The 13,810-nt window shown below is 35.1% G+C and overlaps 1 protein-coding gene across 2 annotated transcripts in view; it reads left to right on the top strand.

Annotated features, from left to right (window-relative positions):
• The window catches only part of Vps28 (vacuolar protein sorting 28), a 96,643-nt gene that overhangs the window by 79,099 nt on the left and 3,734 nt on the right, over positions 1-13,810 (top strand). For both annotated transcript variants that reach the window (XM_085820545.1, XM_085820544.1), the window contains one exon: positions 3,008-3,099. In XM_085820545.1, the coding sequence (XP_085676671.1) occupies positions 3,008-3,099 (92 nt within the window). The remainder of the gene's footprint in view (positions 1-3,007; positions 3,100-13,810) is intronic.

The following is a 13,810-nucleotide window of genomic DNA, read 5'->3' as shown; positions in this document are numbered from 1 at the left end:
TTTTCAAAGAAATTAAATAAATTTGTACTATCATAAAAAAGCAAAAACATTTTAGATTCCATAGCATGAGTCAAAAAAGTATTAATATTGTAATTAATATTTTGTAGGATGGTCCTTAGACTTAATAATGGTTTTCAGTCTAGATGCTTACAGCTAGTTTATTAATGTAATCTCTTTATATTTTATACTATTTTCTGGGACATTTTGAAATTTCTCGCTTCAAATTTGATGAAATGAGTATGATTCAAGCACAAAAGTTTCAAATAACCTTAAAGCAATACACATAGAATATTTAGAATGTCTTCAAGTGTTAATTTAAACTTTGTAACCTTTCAAACAATCTATGAATGGCCAGAGTTGAATACTTTTTTGGCAATAAAAACAAGTCATTTACGAGAAAGTCACTTTTATCCCAATCAAATTTGTTTTTCCAAATACGATGTTGCATTTAATGACTAGTACAGACCTTAATAAATACAGTAGAGTCCCGAAAACTTGGTACTAAATAACCCAGCAGCTCGGATAACTCTGCCACACCCTGGCAGGTTGAAAAACACCAGCGCACAGACCCATTCAAGGTTATTGCCCCTTGTGCATATGTCCCCCTTTTCCTGCATTACACTTCTACTCCTCTTTCATGTAACTGGTGCCGGCATGCGTTCATCTGTTCAGTCTACCTGCAGCCTATGCCAGGGTTAGTCGATTTCTTTACCGCATTGCATTATTCAATATGAATGACTGTACTGTATTGATCAGAGCTGTTTCGAAGTTTGTGGGTGTTGGACAGACTATGCGTCTGTTAACTTAAGAACATAACATTAATAATTTTATTTTGACTTTTGTTCTGACATCTTCTGTTAAAAGAAAACAAGTGAACTTCTCTATGGAGCAAAAATTGGAGGGCATTAAAGAGACTGGATGAGGGAGAAGTTTTCAGTGCAGTGACTTGGGAGTCAACAAAAGTTTGGAGACTGGAAGAAGAAGCGGACAGAAATTGAATTGTAGTGTGTTAAGAGAATGTGTACAGAAACATTGAAAGAAAGGAAAAGTATGAAGGAAAGTGAATTTAATGAGGTGAGTGAAACGCTTTACATTTGGTTTCATCAAACAAGAGAGAAGAGCACTCCAATTAGTGGGCCAATCATGCAAGAGAAGGCCTTGAAATTTTATGAAGAATTATAAAAAGACAACGATCCTAAATTTATCGCAAGCACTGGCTGGCTTGATCACTGGAAGAAACAATATAGAGTGCGACAGCTTAGTATTTTGGGGAAAAACTATCTGGGGATACGGAGGGTATGTCTCAGTTTAAGGAAAACTTTGAGAAATTTATCAAAGTTGAGGGTTTGACTGAAGAGCAATTGAAGAATTGTGATAAAACAGGGTTAACTTATAAACTGTTGCTCGTGAAACATCTTGCTTTCAAGGGAGAACAGTCAGCTCCTGGTTTTAAAAAAAGCAAGGAAAAGGTAAAAATCCTAGCATGCAGTAATGCAACCGGGGACTACAAATTAAAACTTTGTGTCATAAGACAATCAAAGAAATCATGTGCATTTAAGCACATTGAAATGGATAAACTTTAGATTTGATATCTAAATCAGTCAAATGGCTGAATGAGCTGTGCAATTTTCAAAATATGGTTCCATGAAGTATTTGTTCCATCGGTTGAACGGTATTTAAAAATGTAAAAAACCTGCCAAGGAAGGCTATTCTGATTCTGGAACAAAGCGTTTTCACATCCAGATATTGAAGAATTAAAAAAGGGGGACTTATGAGCAATATTTTTACCACCCAATGTCACAGCGTTATGTTAGCCAATGGACCAAGAAATTTTGGTTAGTCTCAAGAGAAGATATAGGCACAAGCTGTTATCCTCTCTTCTTTCTGCAAACGATGATTGTCAAAATCTTATCCAGAACTTAAAAAAGAAAAAAAAATTGTTACTTATTAGATGTAGCTGGATGGGTGGTGAACACCTGGTCATTAACACAACTTCATTCATGGCGAAAACTCTTTCATCACAAGGGAAATGAGGTCCTTGAACATGATGATGCAGAAAATGTAAACTTACTTGACCTCCTGAAAAGAATTCCTGGATGTGCAGCAGCTGATGAAAATGACATTGAACAGTGGTTCCAGAATGATACTGAGCAAGACATAATGTCTGATGCAGAAATTATTACTGCTATCAGAGTTAATGAAGAAATGCTGGAAAATGATGAAAACGTTGACTTTAAGGACTCGACCATACAAGCCCGTAAAATATCACATAGTACAGGACTAAAGGCTGCTGAAACCTCCTTACAGTAATTTGAACAACAAGGTGCATTGGTAATAGACTTACTGTCCCTTTGTCGTCTTGGTGATGAAGCAGCAAAATGCAGAGTGTAGTGCAGAAAACAACAGGACATTACACATTTCTTAAAAAAAAAAGTAGCCACCTTTTGCAAAGTCACCAAATTAGTTTTCATTATAGAGAGCTTTATGCCTTCATAAAAATTGCTGTACAATATGTATTCATTAAATTTCATTGGTAAAAGTTCTATGCTTTCAAAAAGTACTTGCTTTTCTGTTTAAGGGTATTTTGATAGTTTAAGTTTGAGTTACAGTATTGAATTCTTTGTAAACTGTTGTATTTGCAAGCAACCAATACTTATGTATTTTCTGAGGAAACACTCATATATTTTAAAACCTTACCTGATAACCCACAATTTTCACAAATTTGGCCGCCCTTTGGTCCACATTAGGCCAAGTTTTCGGGCTCCTACTGTACTACAATAAAACAAGGTTAACAATAAATAATCACAGAATAATCTTTTTATGTCATTTTAAAGACACTGATTAGTAAAGTCGAATACTTTTTTGATAAACTGTATATTTAGACTCTGACTTGTTGTAAATCTTATTTGTATGCTTTTCACAAGCTTGTCCTGTCATGTAACTTGAGGATATTATTGTATACTAAATGCAATTTCATCTCAAATAATATTTTACTCATTTTTTATAGCTTCAGCCAGATCTGAGGGAACTCCATGACACTATGTGCAGGCTTACTTTGGTACCTGCAGATTTTGAGGGAAAACAGAAATTACATGAATGGTAACATTATTTCATATAACTTTAATGTTCATCTCTCTCTCTCTCTCTTTTTTTTTTTTTTTTTTTTTTAATTGAAAAGAATTTATAAAATTTAGGAAAATTATGCCAGTGTAAAAATATAATGAAAAGTATTGAAATTTGAAATGACTTCAAATGTTTATTAAATTTTGGGATCCAAATGGACATAATTAATTAAAAAATTTATTGGTGTCCAATATGTAAAACAGGCATCTAAAAAAAGAAACTAACATCTGAAAAGAGGGAAAATATTTTTTAAAAATTCACTGAAGTAATTTTGTAAATATTTCATATACTTACAGTACTTTTGTGGATAATTAAAATTTTATTATTAATTAGAAACCTATCTTAAGTTTTTTTAATATATGTAAATGACAGCAGCTTTCATTGACCTTTTTATAAGTTATTGGATTGCTTGAAGCAGAATCACCACTCTCAGAATTGTGGTACAGAATCGATGACAGTTCTCCATATTTCATGTAACACTATCAGTCAATAAGGAAATTTTCCAACAACGTAAAGTAATTTTGCATTTAACCTGTTTATTAGTAATAACGACTGTTATTGACATCTACGTAAGAATCTGTTGATATAAATACTCATCATATTGTGGATATGGATCCTGAACCTATCATCATGAATGCTGATATGACTTACATTCATATAAATCCAGGGTAATATTGAGTATGTTGACTATCCATTAGAGTAGTTGGCATCTCTTTGAGGATCTGAAAGCTGCATATTTGCGATATGAATCCTGACCTATTAATATGAACACTGAAATGACTGGCAGAATGATTTAAGGATCCTAATACAGTCAAAAGTCGTTAATTCGGACACCCATAATCCGGACCTCAAAGCCACAAACTTTTTGCACATGCGTCTCGTCAATAGGCGTTTACGCACGCGCATAAGACCTTTATGGCTGCGAATATGCGTCTGCGCATGCGCATAATACGTTACGCATGCGTGTTTAATGTATAACGGACGGTATAAGCTAAGCTAAAATTATCTAATTCAGTTAATGTTGCAGATTGTGTTGTTCCTTAATCTTTGTATTGGATCCGGCTTATTATTTTTTGAAGACTGTTAAAGCAATTTTATAAAAGTAAGCTTGAACTTTTGATTATGTCAAATAGAATTTCCGATATATATTTACTAATATGTAAAGGATCTACAAAGCGAAAGTATGTTTCGAAGTCCATTAAACAAAAAGTGGAATTGCTGCAAAAAATGGATAAAGGCATATCCTTTTTTTCTCTAACCATTCTGAAATCTGTTTATCAATTTCACACTGCTCTGCGGTGGGGGGGGGGACGCCGCGGCACGCAATGAATGGGAAATTGATCTGTCAGCACTCTCCTTATCTTCAGGGCAGATGTTTTTATTTTATTTGGCTTATAATTCCTTACTAAATGTAGTATTTCATCTTGATGTACTCCGTCTTTGATATGATTTAAATCAAATTCCTCGTCATTATAATTCGCTTCCAATAGTGAAGAAAGTGACACAGAGGTTGTTGAAAACAAAAAAATTTCGATTGACAAATTAGTCGGTATTCTCGACACAGCAATTATAGGACTTGAACAGCGGAACTTTGTAACTGAAGAAGAAATTATGTCTGTTTATAGAATTAAAGAGAAAGTATTATCACATAAAACGAAGCAACTTAAACAACTTACATTGAAAGAAATGTTTAATAAAGTAAACAAGTAAATATTAAGCTCTTTTTTTTTTTTTTTTTTTTTTTTTTTTTTGTAAATTTTGATACCCTTTAGATCATAATTGTTCTTTATTTCATAAATTATGGTTTTATATTTTTAATTTTATAATTTCTGCATGGCATCGTACCAGATTTAAACTGATGATCTATAATCCGGAAAAATCGATAATCCAGAATCGCCGAAGTCCCGACGAGTCCAGATTAAAGACTTTTGACTGTACTGAATAAAATCAACATCTGTGGATGTAAATGCTAACTGTAACCAGCGGAACTTTTAAACTGAGCCTTTGTTAAATATATCTCTTAATATGTGAGGACCTTGTTCTTTTTGTTTAATTTTGATGTATTCCAAGAAAAATACATGTTTGGTATGATTTCAGAATTTCCTTGAGATGGCTTTAAAGACTGCATAATGAAATTCCCAATACAGTCAAAAGTTGTTAATTCAGACACCAATAATTCGGAATGATCTATAATCCGGACCTCAAAGCTAAAAACTTTCTGCGCATGCGCCGTGTTGACACATGCGCATAGGCGTTTACGCGTGCGCGTAAGACCTCTTACGACTGCGCATTTGCATGTGCGCAAGCGCAGAATACATTTTCGCGTGCGCGTTTTATGTACAACGGACAGTATAAGCTAAAATTATCTATTTCAATATATCTAATTTCTAATTCAATATTGATGATTGTGTTGTTTCTTAATTTTCGAATTGGATCCGTCTTATTATTTTTTGCAGACTGTAAGAGCAATACTATAAAAGTAAACTTGAAATTTCGATTATGTCAAATAGAATTTCCGATTCTGGAGCTCCCAAAGCATCGTACAAAATGAAAGTATGTTTCGATGTCCATCAAACAAAAAGTGGAATTGCTGCAAAAAATGGATAAAGACATGAAGAATGTGACAGAGAGGTTAGTGAAAACGAAAAAATTTCGATTGACAAGTTAGTCGGTATTCTCGGCACAGCAATTAACGGGACTTGAACAGTGGAACTTTGTAACTGAACAAAAAATTATGTCTGTTTATAGAATTAAAGAGAAAGTATTATCACATAAAACGAAGCAACTTAAACAACTTACATTGAAAGAAATGTTTAATAAAGTAAACAAATAAATATTAAGCTTTTTTTTGTAAATTTTGATACGTTTTAGATCATAATTGTTCTTTATTTCATAAATTATGGTTTCATATTTTTAATTTTAGAATTTCTGCATGCCATCTTACGCGATTTAAACTGATGATCTATAATCCGGAAAAATCGATAATCCGGAATCGCCGAAGTCCAGACGAGTCCAGAATAACAACTTTTGACTGTAGTGCAAAGAAAGCTTTAATCGATATGGAGACCATAGCAATTAATAATGCTGAAGCTGAATGAGTTTTCCTGAAATGGGAAACCTTTAAAAAACTTTATCCCAAACCTGAAAAATCATGACTTGGTTATAGAACCTCCTATACAAGATCAACTGAGATGAAAGAAGAAAGTAATTGCATGACAGCTTCTAGTATGTGTCAGGCCACATAATTAAATTTCATTATTTTATATAACTTATGTGATATTTTGTGATTTTTATTCCAAAGGGGCAATTTGCCCATAAAGACTATTCATTTCGTTATGGCATTTTGCATTGACTTGCATTTGCATCACCTTTCAAATTGTTGCCACCAAATATTAGAACCCTGTATATTTAAAGAAATTAAATAATGAAGAATCTGCATAAATGTATGTATGTTTCTTGCATTATGAAAAAACAACAGTACCTAGAGCCATCAAATTTTGAATAACGTACATTTCCACCAGAATATGGGCACCTTGAAGCCCTAATTTGAAATTTGTTTTATTATCTATAAGCAAGCAATGGCAACACTGTACCCCCAAAAAAATTATCTCCAGCACGAGAGACCATGTATTGGAAATTCTAAAGATATGCTCATTTTAAATTATTTTGCGATATTGCTGTTTGGTTTAAGTGCGAAGAACATGATATTTAATAAATAAAGGTAACATGCAAAATGTTAAAAAAGGGGGAAGGCCCATTTGGGCATACTGTAAAATCTGAAAGCTTTCAGATTTTATTTACTTATTTATTTTTAATTTTAAAATAGTTAGAAACAGCAAAATTTTCACCATCAGAAACAGCAAAATTAATAGGAATTTAGGACTGGCAGAGAGTGCACTGGGCCACAAAATATCCAACACCAGCCAGTCTCATGATGCATGGGCACTATTTAAATTTTAAGCTAAGTTAAAATTCAGGAGATGCAGCAGGATCTACAAAGTGAAAGCATGTTTTGATGTCCATTAAGGAAAAAGTGGAATGTATAAAGATATATCCTTCTCAAAATTATGTGGGGAGTATGGCATTGGAAACTAAAACTATGACAAAAGGGGGGAATGCTAAAAGGAACTGTTTGAATTTTATGTGGATTCCATTACTTTATGTGCAATGAATAACAGAAAAATCGTTTGTCTGCTGATTGGATGGGTGAAACAGCATCACAATGAAGGCATTCCATTGATAGATCTAGTGCAAATTGCTCAAGCTAAAATATTCCTTGATTAAATGAATGTAAAAACCGAATGCATATATTCAACTGGTTGGTTAACCAAATTACCAGGTAGTTAAAAATTTCAAGTGAAAAAGCTGAATTCAGGTGAAGCAGCTGAACTATTTCCTGATAAATTCAGTGAACTTATTAATAGTGAAAAATAATATCTAGATTGGAGATAAATTCATTGAACTCATTAATAGTGAAAACTTTTCTCCAGAACAAATGTACAGTGCTAAACTGCTCTTTTCTAGCAATCTGTGCAGCCTTTGCTGCCTCTGCAGGAAAGGCTCCAACTAGACTTAAAGCAAGACTAACAATCTTTGCATGTGTAAATGCTACAGGACTGCACAAGTGTAAGGAATAATTACAGAGAGATGGTTAAAAGTGAAAAAATTTCAATAAGTCAGAATTCTCGACACAATTACAGGATTTGTGCAGTGGAACTGTCTAGAAACTGTCTTTCTCTAGAATTGAAGGGAAAGTATTAGCATAAGAAATGAAATAACGTAAACAGCTTACACTGAAAGAAATGTTCAGTAAAGCAAGCAAATAAATATTGAGCTTTTTTTGTAAAGTTTGATTCCGTTAAGATCATAAATGCTTCATTATTTCATAAACTACTGTTTCATAGCTTTAATTTAAAATTTTTACATATCATCTTACTAGGTTTTTAACTAATGTTCTAATACTAATTTAGTCAAACAACAAAAATCAGCGTTATAATTTCAAATTTTCACAGGACTAGTTTCGATGGTTTAACCGAACCATAATCCTCAGCTGCAAAAGAACAAGATAAGATATAGTGATTAGATGAGAAAGAACGGACAAGCATCAAGCTACTGGCACCATCTGTTGATGAAACCAGAACCAAAACATAATTTTTTTAAAGGCTGAAGGCAAAGATGGATAGGAATTAGGGTCGTTAACTATAACAGAATGACTTTTTTGAAATGCCTCTAGAAAATCCAGTTCACCAATAGAAGATGTTTTTTGAGTAATATTGGCTGCAGAAAAATTGAAAGTGTGATTTTCGGACCAACAGTGCTGAGCAACAGAAGACTTTTGTGTTTCTTTTTTTCTAACATATGCCTCATGTTCCTTAACATGAATTTTTAAGGCTCTTTTAGTTTGACCAATGTAAATTAAACCACACTGGCAAGGAATCCTGTAAATACCCCAGGAATTCAAATCCAGAATGGGGTCCTTGAGTATGGAACGTAGAATTTTATTGATGGGAGAATAAACGACCCGAAAGTTAAATTTCTGTAAAATATGTGCAACTTTATATCTAATTGATGGAAAGAAGGGAATGACAACAGAATTTTTATAATCTCCCAAAACAAGAGTGTACCTTTTGGTGTGTTAAGATGAGAATTTTTTAACTGCTTGATTAATAATGTTGGGTGGGTGACTTTTGCAGCTGAGGATGATGGTTCTGTAAAACCATCGAAAATATAAAAATCTGTCCTGTGAAAATTTGAAAATATAATGCTGATTTTTGTTGTTTGACTTCTAAATTAGTGCTTGTTCGGCGTGTAATGGTATCATACTTAATGATCTTGTAGGGTTTATATTTATTTTAACTAACATTTATTTTAAGTTTAAACTATCTTTCCTGTCAAGCCTTACTTTCCCCTGGAACTGCCAATGCCAGAATATGTAAATTTGAGTAGAACGCGCAAGGATTCAAATTATCAGCAGAAGTATTCTGATTTAAATAGAAGGAAACAAGTTCGGTGTGAGAGATTCTCTTACTTAGCTAGCGCGGAGGTAGTTAGCGAGAATTGAAGAACCCCGCATTGCAGCCTATGTGCTTGGCGGAAAGTAGTGGTCATCGTTCCAGTGAGCTTCAAGTCTGCTGAATTAGCAGCAGTGTTGTAAAACGCGGTGAGTTAGTTATTTTAGAGAGCCTCGTAGTTAGAATCTTGTCTTTATTTTCTTTTCAGGTTATTATTTTTATTTGACAGCCAAGTTGGCACCGTCTGTAAGCGTCAAGAGAACGCAATTGTAATTTATTACGTTGAATAAAAAGGGACTTAAACCCTTCACAAGCTTCTATCTTTTATACAAGTTTTCACAGTCACCTCTTGGTTGCGTGCAAGTTGGAGGCGCGCAACGTTATATTGGCGCCCGAACACTTATCGAACTGAAATGGCCGAAAACTGGATGGAAGCCGCTGGACAACACCAAGAAATGACAACGCAGTTAGAAGGATTTGGATACCTGGTCCAGACTTTGAGAGCATCAATCAAGCCAAACGTCCATTTCGACGGAAAAAATTCGGTGGTGGTATTTCTCGAAGGTATAGAAAACCACTTTCGGCTCTACCCTGTGCCTGAAAGACAAAAAGTTGCCATCGCCACATCAGCACTAAGAGGACAGGCCGCGCTATGGTGGAAAAATATAGGCAAATTTCTTCTAGGTGAATTTGGAAGCCCGACGTATACATTTGAAAATTTCAAAAAATCGTTAGTAAAGGCCTTCCCCATAGTGAAAGATCGCGCACGGCTGGAAGCCGAGCTATATAGTTTCTATCAACGGGATACAGCAGATTTGACGGACTTTATTTTACGAAAAATCAAGCTAACGGATATGCTGTATGGGAAAAAACCCGATGCGGAGATTATTGAAATAATATTACCAAGATTGTTACCCGCTGTCCAAGACTACTTTGAAATTAGAAACCCAAACACATTGCAGGAACTTTTCGAATTGGCGGTGAAGTTTCAAAATCGCAGAATAGTGGAAAAAGCGAGAGAGGAAACATATTCTCAACATACCCGAAGGAAGGAGGAAACCAGAAATGGAAATCGCTCATATGGGGGAAAGAACTATGAAGCTAACGCATCGAAACTCGAAGGTCAAGGCCCAAAAAGAAAATTTGAAAATAAGCATCCGCGTACCCAGAATACACAGATTGAAAGGAAAGCTTTAAACGACTAGAGGGGCCTGTGAAAGGGAGGGTTCAGACCCCGGAAGTTTTAAAAAAACCCTCAAATAGACATTTAAATACAGTCATCGTAAAAAACTCACAGCTACCAATTATACAAGTCCTGGTTGGCGATGTACCAGTAAAAGCCCTCATCGATACAGGAGCAGAACGAAATTTCATGAGTGAAAAGTTCTTCAAAAAGAATTTTTATAGGATACGACTATTTAAAACCAGAAATACGGAAATTATAGCGGCGCAAGGAAAAACATGTCACTGCATCGGGAAATTATCATTAAACGTACAGGTAAAAGAGGAAAATCTCAAAGTATTAATTTTTGTGGTGAAACACCTGCAACACTCTCTTATTTTAGGTATGGACTTTTTAAGGGCCGCGAGGGCCAAATTAAATTTTCAAGATAGTTCCGTGGTGCTGGAGATGGACCAGAGGGTGGTGGAACCTGTGGAGACACCTGAATTGGACCTTAGCCATTTGAATGACCAGGAAAGTAAAGCAATACAGCAAGTGGTGAGTAATTTTTCTCATTTGTTTTCAGAAAAACCAGGAAACTGTCAAATCGTGACTCACAAGATTCAATTAAATGCCGAAAAACCTTGTAGGACTAAACCGTATCGCTATGATAAACAAAAAGACTTAATCATCGAAGAACATATTCAGAAGATGTTAAAGAATAAAATAATAACGCCCATAAATAGTGAGTACGCGAGTTCAGTCGTACTATGTAGCAAAAAGAACGAGTTTCCTCCTTCAGATAAAAGGGCTTGGAGGTTTGCTATCGATTATAGAAAACTAAATAGTATCACTAAATTTCCAGTTTACCCTTTGCCGGTTATAGACGAGATCATTAGACAGATCAAATCGACAAGATATATGTCTACTTTGGACTTAACGTCTGGCTACTATCAAATAGCTATGAGACCAGAAGATATACACAAAACCGCGTTTATAACAAAATCGGGCACTTATGCATTTTTACGCATGCCCTTTGGGTTGTGTGGGGCCCCATCAACATTCCAGAGAGCTATGGACATTGTTCTAAAGCCTGTCCTAGGAAAATCAACTTTAATTTATCTAGATGATATAATTATAACGAATAGTACGTTGGAACAACACATTAATGACCTCGAGCAAGTTTTTAAATTATTAAAAGAGGCCGGTCTTACAATTAACGCCTCAAAATGCAAGTTCGCAACTAAAGAACTTAAATATCTCGGTTATAAAATTTCACAAAAGGGTATAGAAACGCAAGATTCAAAAATAAAAGCTATTAAGAATTTCCCACCGCCCAACACCGCCAAGAAACTTTCGTCTTTCCTTGGATTATGTTCTTACTATCGATCTTTCATAAAAGATTTCGCTAATATTGTTGAACCACTCTTAGTAATCAAAAGAAAAAAGAGTAAATTTACGTGGACAGCGGAAGCTAACACAGCTTTTGAAAGATTAAAAGAAGCGCTTATTAATGCCCCTGTTTTAAAATTCCCTGAGGGGGACGAAAACCTGGAAATTGCGGCAGATGCGGTGGGTGCGGTTCTTATGCAAAATAACCATCCGCTGGCATTTTTTAGTAAAACATTGAATCAGACACAAAGGAATTATACAGCTACAGAAAGAGAAACATTAGCCGTATTAATGGCTGTACACAAATTTCGAGTTTATTTCGGCAAATCGCCAGTAACAGTCTTTTCGGATCATGCGGCTGTTGGTAGACTTTACTCGGGAAAAAACCTAACGCCCAGGTTAATAAGATGGGCTTTAAAACTCCAAGAATATAATATCACAATAAAATATAAACCGGGTAAGGAAAACAATGTAGCTGACGCACTTTCTCGTATAAAACTGGACGACGAAGGAAATGAACTTAAATGCGCTGTGTTGACTTCAAAAATTTTAGATTCTAGAGGTACGGTTGTTACTGAACTGAAAGCTGATCCTGAATTTGGAAATATCTATGCTTATTTGAAAGACCCCGAAAGCTTTGAGCACACAGATATCGATGCGATAAGAAATACAGCAAAAAACTATGAAATAATAGATAATTTATTATTCTATACGAAAACAACAAACGAAAATCTTGAGTATAAGCCAATCATCCCAGCCTCGCTTCGATTAAGCATTTTGAGGGAGTTGCATGAAAAAAAAACAGCGGGCCACCTCGGGGTCAGAAAGACTATAAAAAGGGTACGCGAGGCGGTATATTTCCCGCAATTATACAAAATAGTAACGGCGTATGTCAGGTCCTGCAATCAATGTCAGTTAATAAATGATATTAATTACAGCCCGGCCGGGTACTTAAATAGCATTCGCGCTACATTTCCGAATGAAATTTTAGGAATAGATCTCCTTGGTCCCTTCCCCCAGAGCGAGTTAAATAAAAGTCGTTTTCTTTTAGTAATAGTAGATCATTTTTCAAAATGGATAGAAATTGTTCCTCTTAAACGCGCGTCAGCCAAAACAGTCGCAGATGCATTCTTACACAGATACATTTTAAAATACGGTGCACCGATAAAAGTTATTAGCGATAACGGAAAACAATTCATTAGTCAAGTATTTGAAAACATATGCAATGGACTTGGCATATGCCATATCAAAATGGTTCCGTATAGACCACAGGCTAACATAGCAGAAAGAGTTAATAAAAACATAGTAAAAATAATTCGCAGTTACGTGAGCACACATCACAAGCGCTGGGATGGCTACATAAATGAATTAGCTTATGCTTTAAGAACGGCACATCATGATACTACGGGAAAAACTCCAGCAGAATTATTTTTAGGCAGAAAGTTAATTACGCCTTTAGATAAATTATTCTTTGTGCAACAAAGAGAGCAGGAGTTTAAACAACAAGATGTGCAAAAGTTGATTGATCAGGCGCTTAAAACCTCGGATACGGCAAGAAATAGACAAAAGTTATATTATGATAGAAAACGCCGTGAAGCAGATTTTAAAGTTGGGGATAAAGTATTGAAGCAGAAATTTTCTTTATCAAGTGCCCCAGACAATTTTATGGCAAAGCTAGCTCCAAAGTTTGAAGGCCCCTATGTAATTCAGGAAATCAAAGGGGTAGTATTATATCTTAAGAACGACAGAGGGGAAATCTGTAAAGCAAGTCCCGACCAGGTGAAAAAATACTATAATCCAAATGATTTTGAAATCTTTAAAAGTTTCTTGCAGGACTCAAGTCTAAACGAAATAGAAGGGCCAGAGACTGCAACAACTATTCCACCACCCAAGAAACGGAGAACTGAAGAGAGACCTAGCACTTCTACAACCCGGACGCCGGTATCAAAAAGAAAAAATGATTTTCAAACTCCGGCGTTTAAGAAAAATAAAAATACAGATGAACCGGGTAAAGAAACCATGGTAAAGACGAAAACACCACCTACAAATGATGGCAGGAGAAATTACACATCAAGGAGAACGCGCACACGGCCACAGAGTCAGGTGTCAGCAAGGCCGCCGT

The sequence above is a fragment of the Stegodyphus dumicola genome, chromosome 7 (assembly GCF_044657685.1).
Source record: "Stegodyphus dumicola isolate Sdum_Otavi_A_Nest chromosome 7, ASM4465768v1".
Lineage (NCBI taxonomy): Eukaryota > Metazoa > Arthropoda > Arachnida > Araneae > Eresidae > Stegodyphus > Stegodyphus dumicola.
The sequence above is the reverse complement of the archived record's forward strand: the minus strand, read 5'-3'. Positions and strand labels throughout refer to the sequence as shown.